We start from the raw sequence: 24,585 nt of genomic DNA, 5'->3' as shown, positions 1-24,585 counted from the left end.
CGCCCACCTGTCCTGGTGAAACTGAAAAGGCCTCCGGGCCACCAGTAATCCTTCAATCCTAAAGAAAAAAAAAAACTACGACAAAGAAATAATCCTTGAAAACGAAACGACCAAGTTCGTGTGCCGAAGGTAAACTCATTTACCGAATGGCACGAATTCCTTGCGTCGTATTGATACGTAATAAATTAAAGCTACGATTAATTTACATAGTTAATGCGGTGGTCTTTCATGTTGATGAATCAAGCATAGATAACGCACATAAATTAGTTATAGATAAGCAACTCAAGCACTCATCAAAAATGTTTACGGACGTCGGCCACTAGATGGCCTCGCTTCGATTAGTTTCTCATTGCTCTTGTTGATGGCAGTAACATATTACCTATCCTAGATTTTGCTTTTAAATCAAGGATTTTGTAAATTTACAGAAACCACAAATTGATAAAATTTCATCTATTTATCTATAACCAATAAAGCCTTGTTAGATTTTTGTTTCTGTGTTAAGTTATACAATAATTAAATGCTATAACATTAACAACATATAAGTTTAGGGACATCCGCTACAACATGTCGCTAGTTTCCATACAATTTTTTTTGTCTTATAGTATCTTATAGTTTCAGGACCCTGGAATGAAACACCAGCAACGTCATGACAACATCAACATAGTACTAAATTCATGTACCTGACAACAGATGGCAGCACTTTGAAGATTTAGTTCTAGTCTCGCGTATAAGCTGAAATGCACATTTTATTTGTAAACGTTGGTCGTTGATACAAAATTCTCCAAGGTTCAAAGTTTGAGGCATTGCTTACCTAAGACTAAGGATTAAGATTAGCATGGGTAGGTGACAACGATCTATATGATTGAAAGGAAGATGTGTTCGCTGTCCACTTAATAGACCTATTGACACATGGTAAATTCTATCTCCCATCTTGAAACAATAGACCAAAGTCCTATTTCCCTTGACTAATAGCGTTCATTAAGCCGAAACTGACTGCTCCAGGATGAATTAGGCAAGAAGATAATGTTAATAAAATCCAATAATTTTTTTTTATTGCTTAGATGGTTGGACGAGCTCACAGCCCACATGGTGTTAAATGGTTACTGGAGCCCATAGACATCCACAACGTAATTGCGCCACCCACCTTGAGATATAAGTTCTAAGGTCTCAAGTATAGTTACAACGGCTGCCCCACCCTTCAAACCGAAACGCAATATTGCTTCACGGCAGAAATAGACAGGGTGGTGGTACCCACCCGCGGGGACTCACAAGAGTTCCTACCACCAGTAATGACAGTAGTTTGATCGATACGTAGTTTTACTATTTCCTAGGCAATCGAAACATTTCACCAGTGCCATTATTTTCATCTAAATTTATTAATAGATTCTCCCGATCCACTCTCGGCACTCCAAGCACCGTTCTCATCGAAAGCGACAAAGAGTTATATTACATATGTATACAGGACACCCTCTACATATACGAATATATTATAGTGGCGTGGCTACCACTATCCTGATCCATGGTAGGACCACGCAGTCCTACCACCAGAATAAATGTTTCAGATTCGCAATTCTTATATTCTAAACAACTACACAACTCAATACCACAGTAGGCTGCAATTAGCTGCCCTCCAGCAATGCCAGAAGCGATCACGTTAAACGCTATAATTATAACCTAGCGAGTAAATTGTGTTTTATAAGATAAAATTTATTGCTCCAATGATGTCGTAATTCAATCGACCGTCGCCAATGTCAGCATTATAAGACGCTGCTGATTTAATATCGTAAACATTACGTTTTATTGATCAGCATCACGTGCGTTTGCTTGGTTCAAATGAAGCTTCTCCATTAAGCAATATTAAGTAGAATTGACCGGTGAACTCGTCGCTAAAGAGAGGTGGTATTAACTGGTGGTAGGACCTCTTGTGAGTCCGCGCGGGTAGGCACCACCACCCTGCCTATTTCTGCCGTGAAGCAGTAATGCGTTTCGGTTTGAAGAGTGGCGCAGCCGTTGTAACTATACAACTTATATCTCAACTCAATCTCAGACTTCGTAGTGCCTCAATCGACAAATAAAATATCTAAACTTAAAACAAACAAAAGGAATCCGTCCGACGTGGGACGCATCAAAGGAAAAACAAATTTGTTATTTTTATTTAATATCGAGCATTTTCATATTTATCTACCTTTTAAACCTTCTCTCGACTTCCACAAATAATTCAAGACCAAAATTAGCCAAATCGGTCCAGCCGTTCTCGAGTTTTAGCGAGACTAACGAACAGCAATTCATTTATATATAGATATCAACATATATATAAAGATAGATAGATATAGATTAGCATTAACAATTCGATGCTTTTAATTGAACTTCAACTAAGCTTACCCCATTCAAATAGCTGAAGAAGTTTTTGTGTTATGATATTTTTTCCAAATTTTAACAGCTCTTCTGCAAAGTTGCAAAAAAGTTACTTAAACCAAATAACCTTTCACTTCTCGATATGATATGAACCATAAGTTATTTTGTAAATAACTAGCTGTTACCCGCGTGTTCAAGGAAACGTGTTCCCGAGAGGTATGAGATGTTTTTTCGACTCTGATCTCTAATGCTTATTCCTTTGATTATATGACGTGTATATAATCAAAGGCTTATTCCTTAAAAAAACGTATCGATCCGTTGCTTTGTTTCGACGTCAAAGGAGAACAAACAAACACACTTGTACTTTTATATCATTAGTATAGCATGAATAATTTGTTATGATTTCCATAAAATATTTAATAATACTATCATAATATTTTTCTTTTATTAATTATTCATTGCTAAAGGGCTATAAACGCGCGTTATTTAATTTATTACCGTATTAATAAACGTGGTAGCCTAGCAATGGTTGCCTACAGCCTACAGCGCGTTCAGAACACGAGATAGACTAAGGTACCATTCGCAGCAGTTATGAAGAACATCATATATTATTTTAAATTTTAAACGGATGCCAATAAATCAGATATAAAACATAACATCCCGTAACAGGATGCGACAGACCACAGCGCAAAATAAACATCGTTATAAGTTAAACACTCAAAGATTTAATCATAAATTAGATTTAATTATATTAATTGTTTGTGTCCGTTTACATACATAATGGATGTGAAACTAAAATATTGTGATCAAAAATTCTCAAAAAATTTTAAAGGACTTTATTCTTCTAGCTATAAGTACCACTTATTACAACCAAACGTAGTTCTTTTTTAAGTTAAGCTAGATTGACGATCTCACGGCTTATCTAGTGTTAAGGCGTTTCCGGAAGCTATAAAAACAAACACGAAAAGCATCCCTGTTTCGGCAAGGCCGGATAGTTTTATCTGTAAATGAAGCTTAAAAGGTTTCTTTGATGATAGGTAGCAGCTTTTACAAAACAATACCCTTTCATTTCACGTATCACGTTTCACTTCTCGATCGATAATTTATAACTATTTAATCAAGCTTCTTCAAATATTTACTAGCGAGCGTTTAAAAATTTTAAATCATTCAATAATTACCCGACACGTATAATAAATAATATGTCGAAGCTGTTTCGAGTCCGGTGTTCTGAGGTCATTTGAATTATTTTGATATTAAAATCAAAACGGAACTTTATAGAACGCAATTTGAATAATATTAATATTTGTGCACATCGTTAGTACCTATTTACGTTTCAACTTTGCATACGCGTCGTCCAGTCTCGACCGCACAAGAGTATTCCCCTTCTACATCAAATAAAAAAAAATGCCTTAAAATTTTAATCTTTTTAAATTTTTTTTTTGCCTTCGATTATTAATGTTCCCTTTTTATTGCTTTTTGAGATTTTAATGAGCCTTTTTGTCCATATTTTAGTTTCAATGTCATATTAATTAAGGTATACTTCTTGTGTCCAGTCGATTTAATTTTTATTTTATTTTATGAGGCTAATAATACGGCTCAGTATAATCTAGAAAACAAACCTAACTAATCTAAATTAGTGTTGCTGGGGTGACCGCCCATGTCTCTTTCTATCGGGATACAGTCCTGTTTGAGACTGATTTTATACAATTAGTTCTTCCACCACATAGGTTTTTTTTGTCCTGGAGGAAATCGCCGGACTGGGGATGGAGGGCGGGGCATGTCGGAGTCGAACTGACTAAAACCTCCTGTCGCTCAACAACCCACGTCCGAACCTTGCATGAGACTGACCTCATGAAATGGCAAAGGGGGGAAAGTTAAGTTTTTAGTGCGGAGCACATCTCTCCCATCACCTTCCCCCTCGGGACGCGGACTGGCGGTCGTCGGCGCCACGACCACCGGTCCTCGGGTCCTCTCGGTCAGCAGGCTATATCCGAAGCCCGCCTAGATAGCGGCGGTTAGAGTGGGTTCCACCACATAGGATGGCGACATTCACGTTGAGATATCTATGGGCTGTAATTCGAGAGCTGGTTTGCCTACCAATAAATATCGGCAATCGGCTTTCTTGAAGGTCTAAGTCTCTGCGACTTAAAGAAGAATTAAGAATACGAGGAAGGTGACGAGCTGCTCCTTGCATCTCCGAAAATGCACTAATTCAAAAATATTCAAACTTGAAATTTTGAACACGGTGAAATTACGACCAGACGAACCATTACGTGGGAGACCACTGATCTCTTATAAGCATACAAATCAATTGCGACATGTATGACGGAGCATTTCTTCATACGACTCAATCAAATTAACTTGATTTAATTTTCATTATATATTTGTTTTATTGTCAGGACAAACATTGCATGAATGTTTTTTTTTTTTAAAAACAAACACTGGCGTTTTTCGAGGGATCGACCCAGCGGAGTGTTTGGTACAAGGTTTCTTTAGGAGGTACATATATAAATATTATAAACAGGCAACGAAAATAAATTTAATATTCTCCAAGAACACATTAATCGTAACATAAGCGATAAATAAACGGAAAGTTCTTTAATCAACGATTTCTAAGGATAATTTAATGTGAGGATTTGTTGTTTATTATTTTGTGATTCAAATTTAATCACGCACTCAGTCATTGTCACATTTATTTATACTTAACAATTACGCGTATAATTTATTTTTTAACTTTAAATAGTTTAGCAAATAATAAAAACAGACTTCAATATTTATTAACGCAGACGGTTAATGTAAGATACGACCTACAACCAGGATGTTCAGCTACGAATATGCATACGTCTTAATAAAATATGATAATTTGATTTTAATATATTGCTCTAAATCGATAGACGAGCTGACATCCCGCCTGATGGGTGATGGTGTTTTCCGGAACTCACAGACAATATAATGTCATTACTGCCACCTTGAGATGTAAGGTCTATAGGTTTCAATCGAATAGTATAACGGCTATCTCAAACCGGAACACATTACTACTGTGTGGTTTAAATAACCAGATTGGTGGTACCTGTGACACCATATCGTTGTAGTTATACGCAAATTGTAAATTTTGTGGGTTTTGTTTTTATTGTACGATTCAAATTCAAATCCAAAAACATCCGTGAACATGTTCCATCATAAAAATTTCTACCTGACAGCAGGATTTGAACAACGACATGGGCGCATCGCTCGATATGTGTGCACCTAGACGTCTTATCGTTAAGGCCGCGATTTTCTCTTATAAAGGTAATTTAATTGTAAATTTATTTATACAATCAATTGTAAATTTTGTGGGTTTTGTTTTTATTGTACGATTCATCTATCATGAAAATTATTCGTGAACATATTCCATAAGAAAAATTGATATCTGACAGCAGGATTTGAACACCGGCCATAGTCGCATCGCTCGATACGTCTGTACTGGACGTCTTATCGTTAAGGCCGCGATTTTCTCTTAAAAAGCTATCCCACCTCAACTGTCGCACGTAGCTTCGATGTAGAAATAATCGGATTTATGGAACTTACTTATCCAGGTTTACACTTTACATATTATACGATAGTATGGGACAGGTTAATACATATAAAAGTTAAGAACCACAAAATACTTACGAATTAGGTAATTATCTACGTAGAGATCTAAATCAAACAGATCAACGAACAGAACAGGATTCGTTTTAGAACATCTGGTTAATTTGAATAGCAAATTATATTATGGGTGTCGTTAAAATTTATTTTCGCTTTGGCAAATGTTTTCTAAACGATCGAGGATGTGAAGTACTTATTACGTGAACACAGAATTTTGTTCCAATATTCGTGTTAATTCGTTTCAAAATCCATTCAAATCAAATTTATTTTTATTCAACATAAATGAAAGTACATACTTGTTGAACGTCAAAAAGAACTACCGCCAATTCACAAAAATTAGCTTCCGTCCTGAGAAGAACTGGCAAGAAACTCAGCGGGCATGCTTTTTTTTTTAAATTTAGTAGGTATTTTTTTAATATTAGATTTTTTTTAAATATTTATTTTTACAAGACGATTTTTATTTATACCGACATTCTAGGGCTTCGAACTGACGCCTCAGAATAATATGCAGAAAGTATATCGCACCTTTCGAATTGATCCAATCCAACTAATCCAATATCTTATTTTTTTGGTAGGAAAAACGCCAAAAATGTAATTGAAGAAATGTATTTTTTTTTGTTTTTCGAAATAATACTTCAAGTTATGTGCTTCATTTAAAACACGTTTGTCCTTTTCTAGACTTAAAAGGACTGTTTAATTTTATAAACTGATAGAATACATTTTTATAAATCATTGGAAGTATAAAACTCATTAAGTTAAGCCACCTGAATACTAAAAGTGCGGTATTATAGTTACAGGTCCCTTATCTAAAGTATATTTTAAACACATCTACATATGTATATGTTATAGTATTTTATATTACTAATATCATTTTATAAAAGCCTTTACATATATGGAAGTAGATGGTAATGTGAGGAGAAGGCGTCCTAAAAAGACGGGTGGACTTTCTGACAGAGGATGTGAGTGGAGAGATGACGTATATTTAAATGGAACAAGGAAACATGCTGCGCTGATCCCACATAGTGGGATAAGGGCAAGAAGATGAAGAAGAAGACACGGCCATCCCTTTCTTTTTCATCACGTTCTACTCTAGACGTGGTGATAAAAAATTGTAGCCGCCACACAGTTTTAAATGTATATTTTATGATATAGCTCTGTTTTTTAAGCTTTCTATAAGAATCTTCGGTATTAAATTTCTTATTTGTGGCTTCCAAAACAAAATTTCCAAACCTAATTAATCCTCTCAGGGTGATTTTTGTTTTTCGACAGGTACCTATATTCTTAAACGATGAAGGTTTTACATTTTATTTTGTACTAAAAAAAACATTGGCTACCAACATATTGACATTATAGAATAGTTGTTGAATTTATGAATACCGTATTTTACAGTCATCTGCTATTCCCATTTTCGACTAAATATAGAAGATACAAAATAACAAAAATAACGATCTAAAAATAAATGTAACATATGGATTACATTTTTCATTGACTGCATAATTCTCAATTTTCTATGAACCGTCAATTATGAGCATATTATTTCGAAAACATGCATCTATTTCAAGTAAAATAAAATAAGCCGGTCACCGTCCTCGTCGAACTCGTCGATTACGACGAAGAGTTCGACGAGCGAACCAACCCATACACACAGCCTACTGAGTTTCTCGCCGGATCTTCTCAGCGGGTCGGGATTCCGATCCGGTGGTAGATTCTGCGAAGCACTGATCTTGCTAGGGCTAGTGTTAGCCAATTCCCTCAGGTTCCCTAGTCCGGGCGTAGCTGGAATAGCCTCTTAGTCTTTTTTTTATTTTTATTGCTTAGATGGGTGGACGAGCTCACAGCCCGCCTGGTGTTAAGTGGTTACTGGAACCCATAGACATCCACAACGTAAATGCGCCACCCACCTTGAGATACAAGTTCTAAGGTCTCAAGTAAAGTTACAACGGCTGCCCCACCCTTCAAACCGAAACGCATTACTGCTTCACGGCAGAAATACCAGCCAATAAGTAGGAAAGAAAAAAATACTAAGCAAACCGTCAACTTGTTGTTTAAAATTGCTCAACAAGACACAAAGACAAAAACGGTAAACAAAAAAAAACGGCTCCGCATTAGTCACCAACATCAATAAATTCAAAATTAAAAACGCCATAAAAGATCCGTCGCTTCGCTGTAACAGGTGTACAACTTGATCACGGTTGAGTCACGACATATAGAAAAAAAAAATTATGCTAATTTATGCAGCAAAACCTAAAAGTGTGAGGACTTCAGACTGAGGCCAGACTATAATAGTGTCAAGAACAAACTTGTTCATTTAGGTGTCGTTCTCACTTACTCGTGCGTATACAAGAACCACCATACTTTACAATTATATCATTTCACTTTTGGTACAAAATAATTGAATTGATGCTCTCTATACAGACAGGAAAAGATTAACTCGACGAATTAAAATTCCCACCGCCAAAGTTAAATGTATTAACTTCTAAAAAAACACAAGTTGCGAATTGGCAAGCTCTTTTTGAAATCTGTTAAATACGAAAGAGCATTTTTGTTGGACTAAATCGTTTGAAACATCACGGGAATCCGGGTAAGCAAGCGCTACTCACTACTGACAGAATTTTTGTTCGTTTTTCTGTTTGTCTGCCAATGTTTTTGATTACCTACCACTATCCAAACACTTTTGACTTGAACCGGCTTGATGTGTTCTCGAGCAAAATTTTTTTAACGTACATAAACACATTCGCAATCGTTGTCTTTACATGCCTCATTGCAGGAATGAATTGGAATGTGAAGCATTCGAATTAAAAGAATAATACTTATCACTATGACGTGTTTTTGAATATATGTTGATTATTAAATTTGATATACAATTTTACGATCAGCCGCCTTGTCGACTTCAGATCTTTATGGAAATTATACGTAAGGCCTGGCAAATTATGATAGGAATTCGTAAAGGGGTTACAATACGACTTTTTGGAGGATCCCGGGAAGTTACGTTCAGCGGCTTTGTTTCATTTTCCCACATTTATGCACTTTCATAGTTACTAAACAGTTAATAAACCACCATTATTACACATTTAAACCCGAGGAAACACTAAATAATCAAATTAAAATAAATCACACAACTTCACTCCTCGCGTTCCCGCCAAAAAGTCCAAACTGAGACTTAAAACTTATGTCTCAAGGTGTGGTCTCAATGTGCTGTATTGGGTGGCGGCATTAACGTTGTTGATGTTTATATGCTTCGATGATCACTTAACGCCAAATGAGTCGTGAGCTCGTCCATCTATCTAAGCAACAAAAAAAAAAGGCGGAAATCCTCTTTCCTTAAAGAAAGCAATTAGAGCGCTCTAGCTACTGGATCCAATTCACACACAAATCTTCAAAATCGATCCAGTAGTCTAAAAGTGGTAATCAGGCGAACAGAAGAATTAAACAAGATATTTATTAACAACTTATGTATTTTAACTTATCTATACAGAAAATTATTGGATATGATTTTCAGCTGAATTCGTCTCTGTTTTGAGCATAGTATTTTCCTGTTGTATTTTATGACTATTGTAGGCATTATTGCAGAGTCCATATGTTATGTATGTTAAAACCGGACGATATTTTATACATAAAAATAACAAATAAATTATTTATTCCGACATTACACTGCTGCACTGAGTTCGAATGTAGATACGGAGGCGCTTTCGTATCGTTACTTTTACCGGCGTACCCCAGCGTTAAGAATGATATTAGTTCTGGTAAAATTCAGACAGGTATATTTTTTCTCAATCATTGCACGATCGGTATTAAATTATTAACAAATGACTTCAATGATAAGTTAACGAACTGGCAAACCCCGTAATTACTTAATTGCGTTACAAGAAAGATCGATGATTTTTATTACAACCGCAACAATCTCAGAGTTTTTACCATAAGGTATTTTGATTGACACCAAAAATATTATTTCTTTATTCACAGTTCTCTCATATCATCCTTTTTTTGTGTAAATAGTTCCTCTGCGAAAAAGAGTTGTTTGGAGAAGATCTCTCTAAGAAAGTACTGAGTTCTACTACTAAGTTCACTGCTCTTTATAACTTGTTTTATTTAAAACAGGATCCTATCTATTTAGAAATAACGGTCAAATTCAATACTGAACTCGAATCTATACTAATATATAAAGCTGAAGAGTTTGTTTGTTTGAACGCGCTAATCTCAGGAACTACTGGTCAGATTTGAAAAATTCTTTCAGTGAAGGCTATACAACATCACGGTAAGACCAATTCAAGTGGAGCACCAATAAAAAATGTTTCAAAATATTTTCACTTCTACGCAAACGAAGTGGGGTGTAAAATTTAGCGTTATGCCAAAGTAACTATTCCACGCGGACGAAGTCGCGGGCAAAAGCTAGTAAGAAATAATATCCTAATCTTCTAGATTAATATATCTAAAAGTACGCGACCCGATGCGACATTTAGAACTATTGCTTCGTATTTTCATCAAAATTCAAAGATAGTTTGCAGCAAACTCCAATAACTAAATTACCTTAAATCTGATCGACTTAAATCGTATGTCATTAATATTTTACTCGTAGAAGCACTTCTAAATGTCGTTTTATTGTAAGTGAATGATTAATTAAAGGCTCACTTTTCTACCTTATTTAAAGTTCAGTTTTACAATTCTCGTCTTTGTCATCAGGTTTGTCTGCAAACGACCAAATTCCGACAAAAAGTAAAATATGTATGTATAAATTTAAAATAATATGCTATGTGTAGAAATATCGTTTGAATAATAAAATAATAAACTGAACAAATACTCAAATATGGTAATCTAACTATAAGGGGCCCAAATGCGTCTTTTCGTCGACTTAAATATTGACGTTCCTTAATTCAATTACAGAATGAATAAACTTAAATAGAGATTTAATGACTTCGAGCAATGCTCTAAAATTTCTTTTAATCACTAAAAATTTAATTTCAAGGAATCTCTTAGTCCTTTCAATCGACGCCTGTTTTAATTCAATTCCCAATGTTTCATGTTTGTGTAAACACATCCTTACATCTGTGGCGTCGTTACAAGTTCCGGCTGGCAGTGAGCATCTAATTAACTAAAAACGAATAAAGTCTTCAACGTTACCGACATCGTATGGCGCATATCAAATCCTTAATTTTCTTCACTCTCATTTTCATAACATCCGGTTCAAGATCCCGAAGACGATTAAGTGATGATTAAGAATTTTAAGCATAATTTATTATGAAAAATCCGAAAGGAAGTTGTTCTTTTATCGTAACGCCACATTGAAATTTGTTTTGTTTATAGTAGATCAATAAACTGGATTTTTAATTACTTCTCATAGACACAACCCACTGAGTCTCTCGCATGATCTTCTCAGTGGGTTGCGATTCCGATCCAGTGATAAATCCAGCAAAGCACTGCTGTTGATAAGATTATACTTAAATTGTTATCAAGTCCTTCTAAGTTGAGCCCCGTGAGTTCACCTACCAAAGATTAGCCAGGGAAAAAATTAAGAAAAAGTTATTAATCAAAGCACTTGACCTATTGGACAGAGCAATGTGTTGTATTTCATAAAATTTACAGACAATGGCGTACTTTGAACCCTCACGGACATAAAATATAATCATACTGTTTTAAAATACACTTAAGAATTTTAGTTCATAATTAAGGGTGAGATCATATTTTTTAAGATGTGTAGTAAATACAGCATAAAAACACTGTTAGATTACTCCAGTGAACATTTAACATTAAATGGGCGTTTATACTCGTACTTATGTAGCGAACAATTAAAATAATAAATCTAATTTAAATAAATTCATCGATAATTGTCAAGCGCTGTGATGGTTTTTAGTTTGAAACTAATTAATGCCACAGCTCCAACATTAATGAAATATTTTAAATCGTAGATCCCAAGTTCGAACTCTAGTGTTGACAATGCACCAATGTGTATTTTATATGCAATGCACAATCAGCATCACATTGACACCCATAGACAGCTCACTGAGTTTCTCACCGGATCTTCTCAGTGGGTCGCGATTCCGATCCTGTGGTAGATTCTGCGAAGCACTGCTCTTGCTAGGGCTAGTGTTAGCAACGCCTCCGGGTTTGAGCCCCGAGAGCTCGTAGATGACCTACAAGTTAGGGTTACGCTGACATTGCCTCTCAAGGCTTAGGTACGAAAAAAAAACACACACATTGACCGAAAGGCCGTCTGCCCGTTTGCGAAATTAAAACTACTAGAGGTCCCGCAGTAGTCGAAATTCGACTATAATTAATTGGAATTGTAAGCTTGTACACTATTATGATTGTATTTTATACTTCTATAATCACAAATTTCGCCAAGACTACACTATAAAAAATATTAACAAAGGCAAACAATATTTAATCTATTCTCAATTTGACAACAGACGCCAAGAACAAAAGTTTGACAATAAATAGTATGCATGCGTGTGTGCGTCAAATACATTCTATGTAGTGTGTGTAATGTTTTCTTTATTGATTTAATGTATCTTTTATGCATTATTTAAAAAAAATATTAGCATTGTGCACTTCTTCTCTATATTCTCTTCTCTATAAGTGTGGAAAATTACATACTACTCCGTCCGCGCAGTTTTCGTAAAAAGGGATACAAAGTTTTTGCTTCACGTATCATATATAGATATATATAGATATAATATATAGATACCTCAAATCGTTAATCAAAAATATTTATAATCTAAACATCTACGTGAACGTCATCGAGTGGAAACTTTGGGACGGCGCGATATTTCGTGGACCTTGAACGCTTTTACTCGTAAATTTAACCCGGATAAGTTCAGTTGATAACAGTTAGTTAGACACGAACAACACGGCACAACGTGGCATCGCTTGCATTAATTACACGTTAAGAACGCGAATAAAAACGTAATGGTTCCGCAATTTTTCGAACATCTTGGCGTACTATAATTAATTATGGTTAATGTTCTCGACGCACGCAACACCGGACATGCCTCGCTTGATTACAAATAAATTTTCGCAGTATTAATAACGGAAAACCCCATATTGAAATTATTGTTTAATTTACAACAGTAAAATCTATATATCTATTTATATAAAAATGAATTGCTGTTCGTTAGTCTCGCTAAAACTCGAGAACGGCTGGATCGATTTGGCTAATTTTGATCTTGAATTATTTGTGGAAGTCCAGAGAAAGTTTAAAAGGTAGATAAATATGAAAATGCTCGAAATTAAATAAAAATAACAATTTTGTTTTCCCATTGATGTGTCCCCCGTCGGACGCATTCTTTTTGTTTGTTTAAAATTTAGGTATTTTATTTATCGATTGAGGCACTACGAAGTCTGCCGGGTCAGCTAGTTATGTATAAATTAATACGTGAAGCAAAAACTTTGTACCCCTTTTTACGAAAATTGCGCGGATGGAGAAGTATGAAATTTCCCACACTTATAGACAATATAGAGATAGAGTGCAGAATGCACACGTATTTATACTCTTTTGTTTATTGTTAATTAATCCGTGGTGAAATTGAGAATAGATTAATATTGTTTGTCTTTAATATTATTTGTCTTATTTGTCTACACAACTAATTATAGAAATGTGACGATAGAACTACATATGTTCAAACTTATAATTTAAATTAATTATGGTCGAATTTCGACCACTGGACGACCAATAGTTTTATTTATTTTGAAACTGATGTGTGTTAAAGTGAAGTTCGATCACACCTCCAAGTGTCCCCCCTGCGTATGTAGGTACATGTACCAAACACGTGCGGATAAATATGTGCATGAAACATGATCATACCAACAAACACCATAGCTGCCCCCTTTTATTAAAACCTTTTACTATGATGATGGATTAACAATTAATTATTAAACGAGCTACTGGAGTCTATACATATCAAGACATAAATGTCGCCACCCACCTCGAGACACACTATTCAAAACGCAAGATGGCAATAGAAATTGGTAAGATGTTAGAACCCACCCATTGGCATCTCATAATGTGCCCTATTATCAGTAAATGCCAGCTGGCTATTGCAATATGCCGATATGATACAGTGTTGCCAATTCTTCGGCTATAATCCCTTAAGTGCCATCTACGACACTCACAGATGAAGAGGGGTGGTATTATTCTGTTATAAATATATATATAACTATGAAAACATTCACGAATCTATTTAATATGCGAGCTCCTCACAAACCGGTATATTATTTTGTATTACGCAAATACAATCAACTATTGCAAACGAGTGCTTACAAAAAATCTTAACTAACTCACACTGAACTAGACCTTACGCAAACGGAACCTAGGTTGAGTCACCGGTCATTAATTTAACGCGTGTTCACCGGAAGCATAAGCTCACCTTATGTAAAGACCTTTGTTCGGAGAAAACAATAGCATAAGTCGCTTAATGAGGGTTATCACGTGTCCTTTTTTCCTATGTCACGCGGAAGAAAAGTAATTTCCGTCTCAGGCAGGCGATTTATCTAAAATTTTACAGTAAATAAATGTTACAGTAGTTTTTATGTAGCCCTTAAAGATACGAATCCCAGTACAAAAGATTTGAAATACTTTCATGCGTGTAGCACGGCGCTGAGAAACCATTTTGAATAAAAATATAACTGGAACATCAAATTCCTTACACATCTCAAATTACACATTAATATTAAGCACATCATAGCGATTAATTTAATTTAAATAATTGCATAATTTAAAGTTAAAATTTAAAGAACTTTTCGACTAACATTCTTTTGTATTTCATTAATGACATACATTCAACGAGAGAAGTGTGACCTGTGACGTCATAATCCACCACTTAATGACAGGACAGACAATAATGATCGCTATTAGAAATAAGCTGTCAGATTTCGAATTGCAACAGAAATTATCTAAGAACTTCCGGCGATCTTTTACATCGATTTTATTTTCACCCTTTGTTATTATCTTTGCCTAAGGTTATTTATTAAGACATAGTTCGACGGTATTTTTCACGTTCGCACCATTCAATTCTAACATTAAACATACCTTATAAATTTTCGGAATTAACGGGACAATAACCGTTTCCAAAAACACAAAGACTGCTGGCAATGCCTGTGATACACAGCATTAAAGTCGGCAATCGAAACCTGTGAGCTTATCCCGGTGGTGGTCTTACTGCATTGCAGTATTGCTCATGCATTAGACGCAAAGGAATATGTACAAAACAAAATCACCTGATGAAGGGGATACTTGATCTCAAACGTTCGTTACTTAAATTCGCGTTACGGCTTCACGACATGTAAACATACAAAAATAACAACTCCTAAACTTGGTAAATATGTATTAAGATTTCCTGTTGTAAGTTCAAATCATTTACTTCGACATTTACTTCGTCATTACAATATATTAGACATTCAAGAAATATTGTATGCCTTTGGAACAGCGCCCCTAGCGACAAACGTAGGCAAATGTTCCAACCGCATAGAAATTTGAGTTAACTTTTACGCTATCGAGAACGTTAAAAAATTCGTAATAAGCACACAGTACTCTTAAGCACCAAATATAAAAGGTAATTTGACAAACACTTCGAATTGCTATAAAAACGGAAAAAACTCAAAACACTTTAAAAATTTAATAAATTCACAGGACCTCTTTTTATCTACTATAAATACCAATGGCTATATTTTGCCCAGAAATAGCCAAGCCGAAATGCTAATTCTAAAAGCGATCACACTTGTTGTTGGTTTAGATTTAATAAAAGACAAATATTTTTTGTTAATGCAACTACCCCTTAACGAATTTTTTTAAAGCGTTTTTCAATTCACAAGGATTTCCCGTATTAAGTTTTTCTTTAAAATATAAAATTTATTGGAATTGGTTTTAAAATAATTTATTTAAGGTCCAAATAAACGTTTTACAGCTCTTTGTCAATGTTAGTTCGTTTTGTGATACTAAATTGTCGCACATAAATTGATCTTTCAATTACAAACAAAAACATGCAACATAAAACATAGTTATATTAATAAGTATGTATATATATTTACTAGGTGAGTGGACGAGCTCACGGCCCATCTGATTTAGGTGGTTACCGAAACCCATAGACCAGTGATTCTCAACCACTGTGCCGCGGCACTTTTGTGTGCCGCCAAATTTCAAAAGTGTGCCGCCAATATCCGCAAATGCCGCAAATATATAATAATGTTATATTATTAAATTATATCATTTAAAAAGAAATTTTTTTTTAACATGAATATATATTTAAATCCACAAAAAATAAATTATTTTATTATTTGCTTTGCAGCGCGGTTTTTCTTAGTGCCAAATTATGATGAAGCGGCGTGCATAGCAATAGGAATATTTCTCAAGTCGGAGCACACTTGCCACTTCTGCGTACAAAACGTGTTGTTTTAGTGATAGTTGGGATTCACAAGGTGTTGCATAGTAGTTACTGCACCTTTTCTTTCGTTAAAATTGGCAAATGTATGTGATTCGGTAGTAAGTAAATAATTTTTATCTTTTTCTTTGTGTGCCGCCAAATTTTGAAATCGTTAAATATGTGCCGCAACAAAAAAAAAGGTTCAGAATCACTGCCATAGACATTAACAACGTAAATGTTGCCACCCACCTTAAGACGAGAGTTCTAAGGTACAACGGCTCTGCCACCCTTCAAGCCGAAAAGCATTACTGCTTCACGGCAGAAATAGGCAGGCAGGGTGATGGTACCTATCCATGCGGACTCAGAAGACTCCTACCACCAGTAACTAATTACGCAAACTCTAATTTTGCAGGTTTGATTTTTATTACAAGATGTTATTCTTCCACCGTGGGAGTCAATCGTGAACATTTGTGGAGTACGTATTTCATTAGAAAAATTGGTACTCGCCTGCGGGATTCGAACACCGTCGCATCGCTTCAACACGAATGCACCGGACGTCTTTATCCTTTAGGCCACGACGACTTCAATACAGCTGTTTTAGGGTTCAGATCACGAGTTCCTACGACCACTTAACACCAAGTGAACTGTGGACTCGTTCAAACATCTACCTAATGAAATGATTTTAATACAAAAATGTATTAAAATATACTTACATCCCTATTTTAAATCTCTTTGAAAGTACAGAGCAATGCCCTAGGTCAAAATAGTTTGTCCTTACCATATTCCAACATTATGGGTTTTCCATCTTTCTGGGAACTGATTGGCGTCACATCTTTGATTAGTGTCACTTTGAGTTAGGAAGTTTTTCGGATTTTAACAGACAACTACTAAAATGGTTTAAAATAATTGTTGAATAATCAAAACATAACATAGATGCCTGGAAATTTACATTTAATAAGGTAGGTATATTCTAAGAAGGAATGTGATGACAATGCAGAAAATCTATGTATTGATATTAATAAAGTATCCTATATTCTATATATCTGTGCATCATATCAATATAAAATTTTAACACCATAAGGTAACAGAAAAGTAATCTATAATTTAGGTCTTCAAGTATCCGTGAATATGGTCGAATTTCGATCATTAGGCGACCACTATTTCTAAGTCTAATTAAATAACCGTAAACAGTATTAAATAAGGTTTTATTATAAATGATATGGACTTTTAAAAATTTTGACGGCTACCTAATAATTGGAATTATCTTCATTGTTCTGATGCTACTACTCGTCAAACATTCTCTATAGGATTTCCAAGTTGGAAATAAGAAGTCGTTAAAAACTTTAGTTACGAATTGTAAGTTCTATCACATCATACTTTGGTACTTAGCGGCGGCTTTGAGTACTGCAACAGGTACTACTGGCAACTCAGTCGACTTTACCATGTACATATTCGTTTTATTTTATGTAGACATGGTGAAGAGGGATGTTACTACCTCGAGATCGGGAATCTCCGTTGAGATTGTATATCGTTTACCCTCGTAAGCTATCGATCAGTACCGGAATACAGCTTAACCAAACGGTAAAATACTAACAGTGTTGTAGATATAACGACGAAAGGAAAGATCTTCCACCGAGCGGGTGATATTGCTCGGTAGACCGACGGTCCGAATGTGGTTGTTCGGAACTTGCATATATGAGAGCTTATCTTGAAAATGTCACGAGATTCAGGTATCTGTCAAATATCTTGTGTTCTGTGATGGCTACCGCCACAATGTTGCTATATAATACCTACGGAGCTATCTCAGTATGATGAACTGATCCATCGATGACAGGAATCGATTCAAATTCAATCAGAATCTACACATCTTAAAAGAAAAGCTTAGAACTGTCAATAAGATGTAACAAGAATAAAAATACCTAAATTTAGTATCTAATCAGAACTATATTTTGAAACGCAAACGGATAACAAACAAAAAATGCAAGAAATAGCAGAAAGGAAATATGAGGAAGTACTAACGTTGCATTGTTGCGAAGTCGGCAGAGACTATCGAGTGCCAAAGATTGTGGTCGCGGAACTAGGATCGAGGCTGTGTTTATTGTATTACAGATTATGATCTAGAGGCAATGCGCAATCTATTAGTATACGGATCTTACATACTCTACTTAAGCAATGCAATGACACTACTACGTGACTTAACTCACTTTCACGGTTGCATGCAGGGGCCTTTAAGAAATAATAAAATCGTGATTTCTGTGCGACATTCAGTTTTCGAACACTAAATAAGTAGGTACTGTAGGTATTAATTCCAATTCTTTTATTCCTCTGTCGAGACAGACAATGTGGAACTTTGAGATATGTAACCGAAATTTGATCCTGTACAACGCTTATCCCATGAGAGAAAGAAGATCGCGATACCTATTTTTCGTTAAAAATATTTTCCCGTTTAGAGAAACATTTTTTTCGGACAGGGTGCCGAAAGTCATACACGAGGTTTCGCACTTAAGGGGCACGCGAGTCATATGAGTCTTAACGGCCGCAGGCTCAAGGATGTTTTAGATTCCCACCCACCTAACGACTCCCCTTGCACTCTGCCACCTGATGTCCGATCTCCGTCCGGGGTCAGAACCCCGACAGAGTAATGGCTGCCCACGGGCAGCACTACAGGGTGGCACCCCGGAGAATAGACAATCCTAACTCTAGAATATTCAGAGTTTAACTTTAACTTAATTACATATCAGATTAAGACTAATAAGTACTAAGTCGTAAGTTTTAGTGCTTTCTACGGTTGTGTTGTTTTAGAACTAAGTGATCGAACCCCTGTTCTGGATATCGAACAGGGTCTCACACATAACCTGTCGTCGCTCTAGGTTGTGTATAAAAACAGTGATGGTCATTACACAAATAAAACACGGATATCTTCGAGAGGTCGAATAAACGTCATCCGACACAACTCTGGGACCGAATCCGTTTACAATCTACCAAAATTATGTGGTTGAATAAAAAAGGCATAAATTACTACAGTAAAGATGTGAAGAGCACACTCAATGTCAAATGTCGACGTATGCGATTACCTTACCTTACGTAAACATCTTGTTATTATCCACAAGTCAATACGGAGTCATTTGTAATTCGTGTGCCTACACGGATTCTCGGAGATTCCGGCTCACTACGGAGTATTTAATACGTTCTGTCACGATCGCTGTTTTACTATCTACCTACTTTTTTATTGACTTTTTCTCACGATACTTCATTGACACTAAAACTCATTTAGTAAAATATTTTACAGCACATGAACATTTACGAAGAAGCCAGTGATGTGTACATACCAATTTATTTGAACTAGCAATCAATTAACAGCATCCAATTTTGAACGTTCTTTTATTGCTAACTTCTAGAAACACGTTTCCGATCGCAGTATCTGTTAACGTTCGTATATTAATGTTGTCGTAATTTTTCGTTTGGTTCATCGAATATATTTTCTCATTATCGTTACGCAAGAAGACAAAGTTCACGGCCGACGAGCTTCATCATTGGTCAATTTCAGTTGAGCTGTGGAATCGAACAAGGCGCGTCTAGATTCCTAGATCGGAGGCTGCATCCGGGCCAACGCAGGGATCGAGTTACAGCGGGGGCGTGCGAATGTCAAGGAACCCCGACCGTCAGCGTCACGTTCGCGCACTGCTGCCTTCGGTGATCAGTCGCAGCCGATATGTCTGCGCGCGCGCCAGCTTATCGCCCGGCTCTTGGCGTTCTCGTTGCGCTTGCTTTTGCCACGCGACTTGTCGGTAAGTACGTCTATCGAACTACCCAAAAATACATTTTTGTTACAGAGTAAATAACACTAGAAATTAGTAAATGTTAGCTTTAACCGTAATTAAATAAAAACTATGTCTAATTTTCAGGGAGTGATGACATTAACTGCACCAGAGACGGGCTTTATGCCGACTACGATAAAGAATGCAAAGAATACGTCCGTTGTTCCGGCGGAACAATCACTGGACGATATACGTGTAGATCAGGACGCAGTTTCAGTGAAGTTGCTGGTGCCTGTGTACCACAACAACGTCGACCGTGCGTCCGCCGCGTATGTACACCTGGAGATACCCTAGCCTATGCCATGCCCGGGACGGCTTGCAAACATTATTACCGCTGCGAAAACGGAACTGCTGTTGATCGAGCATGTCCTTCCAGTACGTGGTTCGATCTCGACCGTCAAGCCTGCGCTCGAGGGGCCGGAACCTGTTATGAACCCGTTTGTGCCGGCCTCCCCGATGGTGAATATCCTGATTCATCGCACGAATGTCGTCGACTTTTACGTTGCGTCGGAGGAGAGTTGCGCGCTGTTGTTTCGTGTACCAAGGATACCTGTTCTACTGCCTGTCCATCACCACGATCGGCCGCGGTGCCGTTACCGGCCGGCGATGCCGACTTCTGCTCTGACGAAGCTTGCTCGTCTTTATGCCAAAATCAACCTAATGGTGCTTACGCTGATCGTACTGCCGGATGTCGGGAATATTTCGTTTGCGAGACTCATAGAGTTATTCGTCGCGGTGTTTGCGAGCCCGGTATGCTATTCTCGAAAGCGGGTTGTGAACCAGCTACACGAGCGATATGCCCTCCGCCTGCGCTTAGTCCGTGTTTCAACCGTCCCGACGGCATGCATCGTGATTGGCGCTCTTGTTCATCGTGGTTCGATTGCAGAAGAGAGCGGGTAATTTCGAGAGGAACCTGCGCCACGGGGCTTGTCTTTGACGGGACAGGTTGCGTTCCGGCAACACAATTTCCGTGCGATGGACCCGAACGATCTCAAGAGTGCGAAGGTCTTCCAAGTGGAACTTATCAAGATTTAGATTCAAACTGTACAAAATATTTCCATTGCGAGGGAGCTTCGCGCACTGTGCTCAGTTGTGGAGTCGGTCTTGTGTTTGACGGCGCTCGATGTTCACCTGCCGAACAATACTTGTGTCCGAGTCTAGAGAGAGACTCTTGCTACGGCAAAGCCGACGGTCGGTACCGCGCGGCGGACACTGGTTGTCGCGGGTACTACTCATGCGTGGCCGGTGAGAAATCTGTTTACGCGTGCCCATCTGGTAGTGTCTTTGATGGTGAAGCCTGTGTGCCTGCGCAACCCGGCATTTGTCCCAGAGAAGATTACTCCTGTGACGGTTTATCAGACGGCTACCACCCAGAGATAGAATCCGGTTGCCATAGGTGAGTCGAAGTGCAATTAAAAAACTAATTTAGATCAAAAGATAACCACAATTTTTTTTCAACAAAAATTCACGAAGCTTTTGAACAAAGTTAATATTTTTACATACATTACAGATATTTCTACTGCGAGGGCGGAGACCGCCTAGCCACGCTGTCTTGCTTAGGAGGCAAAATATTCGACGGGCACGCCTGTGTGGAGACTCCGCACCACGAGTGCGGCGCGTTACCATCTAATTCAATCGAGCGCGGCGGTCCAGAATGTGAACGAGACGGATTCTTCGTGCAGGAGGGCACCGGCTGCAAACGTTACTACTTCTGTGTCAGCGGCAACAGAACGTACCTGACGTGTCCCGAACACAAAGTCTTCAACGGGCAGGTGTGCGTGCCGAGCTCGCAGTACTCGTGTCCAGGGTGAGGGGATGCTGCGACTCGCAGGCACCGCCCGGATCCCTTGCGACCCTACATAACCCCACCGGGAGACACGCGACACCCCACCGGGAGATGCGACCCCCGCCGGAACATACAGTTTACGTATGCGATACCGATCCATTGACGTCTCCGCCTTTAGAGTAAGATAAACTGATTTAAGCACGGAAAGTTTCTGTACTTTAAGTGAAATAGGACAGTAAATGTGAGTCATGTAAAAGCACTTTATACGCTTACCGCCTTTCGGTTTAACTGCTCAACAGAATTAATATCGTCTTTCACAACATACATTTATTGCGTAGATGATACGAGTTCACGGCTTATTTAATGTCAAGTAGTCAGCTGTGTGCTTAGTGCGAATTTTTAACGTTCTCGATAACGTAAAAATTAACTCAAATTTGTATGGAGATGGAACGTTTATCTGCGTTTGCCGCTAGGGGCGCTGTTCCAACTGCATACAAATTTGAGTTAACTTTTACGCTATCGAGGACGTTAAAAAACTCTAAGCACACTTAACCTATAAATATAATATGGATGCCACCATCAAGTTAAGACATGAAATCTAAGCCTCAATTTTATACTAGGACGGCTCGGCTTCTCACCTTATTTGTTTCTGTTAAAACTAGGCAAAAATATTTTGTAATTTATGAACTTATCAAGAAACTCTCCTTGTGTATATCAGCCTCAATCCATCTGATCCCCTCAAAATGATACACGGACAGTTCTTACTCTCTTTTTATTTGCATAATACTTTAAGCAGACCTAAAACGTAAACATGAATAATACATTTATAATTTTTAAGTAAATCACCCGGCAGGGACCATATCGTACAGTATTATAATATATTAAACGCCAAGTTAAGCTCCGAGATTATACAAATAAGATATATTTTAAGGAAAAATAATTTATTTTAATTTTAGTATAAATTATGACATTAGTTGCTATTTATACCAGCTTTAAACGCATTCGGTTATTCAATAAACTTTTTTTAGATTAAAAATAATATATGACATTATCGTATTATAATTAAGAAAAACGACTAAGAAATTAACTTTAGAAACAAGGTTATTGATTCGTATTTTACATGAGAACATTCGGGATTCGAATCAAAATAAAATTACTAATAACAAAGACGCAATTAAAAAATTTAAACAACCCTGTTCCTTTATTAAGAAAAATCTTGCAAAATCATCTTGTAAGTGCTTAAACACATACTAATATTTTGGAAAATGTTTTTAAGCGAAAATTAATTATATACGTAAACACTAAATATTATTATATAGTTCGAATAAATATGAATTCCATACATTACAGTTATTTATTTAAGAGGCCTACATTTTTATACAATATTTTATACATAATTTTATACAATATGATGTTAAAACAATAGTTACATATCGATTCTTCTTCACACCCGTATGAAATATGGAAAATGGAAATATTCAAGTTTCAGGCGTTTTCTTCAATTATATCCAATCTACAAATACATTTTTTACGCTAAACAGATTATATCATTTTTGTAGAATAACAAAAATAACTTCACATTATATGATACATAAATGTGTACAATGTTGACATAAAATTGGAAAGCCGACAAATTAATATATTCTCGATTTTTCATTTTTAAATCAAGAATAATATTGAATACACATAATATATATATTTTTTCTAGTTATTAACAATACTATAACAATTCTATTTACAATAAACATTTGGTCCACGCCATTTTAATGTCGTTTAAAGGTTTTTTTTTTATCACGTTTAATAAAATATAATGAATCGAATGCATTTATTTATTTTATATGGATGGTGAGACAGGCGCGACCGAAATAGTAACAAGGAAACATTAACAAAACTAAATTTGAAAATTATTACATTAATCTCAATACACATACATATTGACATATTGATATCATATTGATGAATGAAATTTTCAATTGATATAATTTTAATAATAATAATATAATAAAATATAATACAAAAATACTTTCTTATTTAATTAACAAGACAAGGAATAGTCACATACATTGAGCACCTCTCTCTATTCACCGCTATCAATAAGCAGTATGCTCGTTATGAAATTGTAGGACCACAAACTTGTATCGTTAGCCTTCAATTAAATTTCTACTTGAAGACCGGCAATCGGGGAGCATAAACCTAAACTAAATAAAATATAATAACCCAGCCTGGGGTTCAGTATACTTGAACTTGCTAAAACCATATCTTTTTTTTTTATCTTAATCAAATGATTATTTAAAGTAAGTATAATTTAAATAGATATAGTTAACATAGATAGATATACAAATTTGAGGCATTAAAAGGTGAAAATAGACAAATGAGAATGAGACAAAACGCTTTTGTACTCACTTGTACGACTGGTTAATTAAAATCAATAAAAATTCTGAATGACTGATGAGGTATATTTTTGATCCTAAGCTTATTGTCCGACAAGTTTTAAGTAAGAGTAAGTTACATAATTGATATATCTAAACATTAAAAGCATTTAACAAAAGGAAAAGGAAAAAAAAAATTTCAAACTTAACTAAATATTATATTTAAGGGAACATTTAAAACAAACAAACCTTTAGACTATACGAATAAAATAATGACT

The 24,585-nt window shown here is 36.2% G+C and overlaps 1 protein-coding gene across 1 annotated transcript; it reads left to right on the top strand.

The window, feature by feature from the left end:
- The first annotated feature begins 19,605 nt into the window (after positions 1-19,605).
- On the top strand, positions 19,606-23,282 carry LOC114245994 (zonadhesin). The gene is made up of 3 exons (XM_028178347.2): positions 19,606-20,122; positions 20,240-21,548; positions 21,663-23,282. The coding sequence occupies exons 1-3, from the start codon at positions 20,047-20,049 to the stop codon at positions 21,961-21,963; spliced, it is 1,686 nt and encodes a 561-aa protein (XP_028034148.2). The 5' UTR covers positions 19,606-20,046; the 3' UTR covers positions 21,964-23,282.
- The last annotated feature ends 1,303 nt before the right edge of the window (positions 23,283-24,585 follow it).

Source organism: Bombyx mandarina, chromosome 04 (assembly GCF_030267445.1).
Source record: "Bombyx mandarina strain Sakado chromosome 04, ASM3026744v2".
NCBI classification, from domain to species: Eukaryota; Metazoa; Arthropoda; class Insecta; order Lepidoptera; family Bombycidae; genus Bombyx; species Bombyx mandarina.
This window is presented reverse-complemented; position numbering and strand designations above follow the sequence as displayed.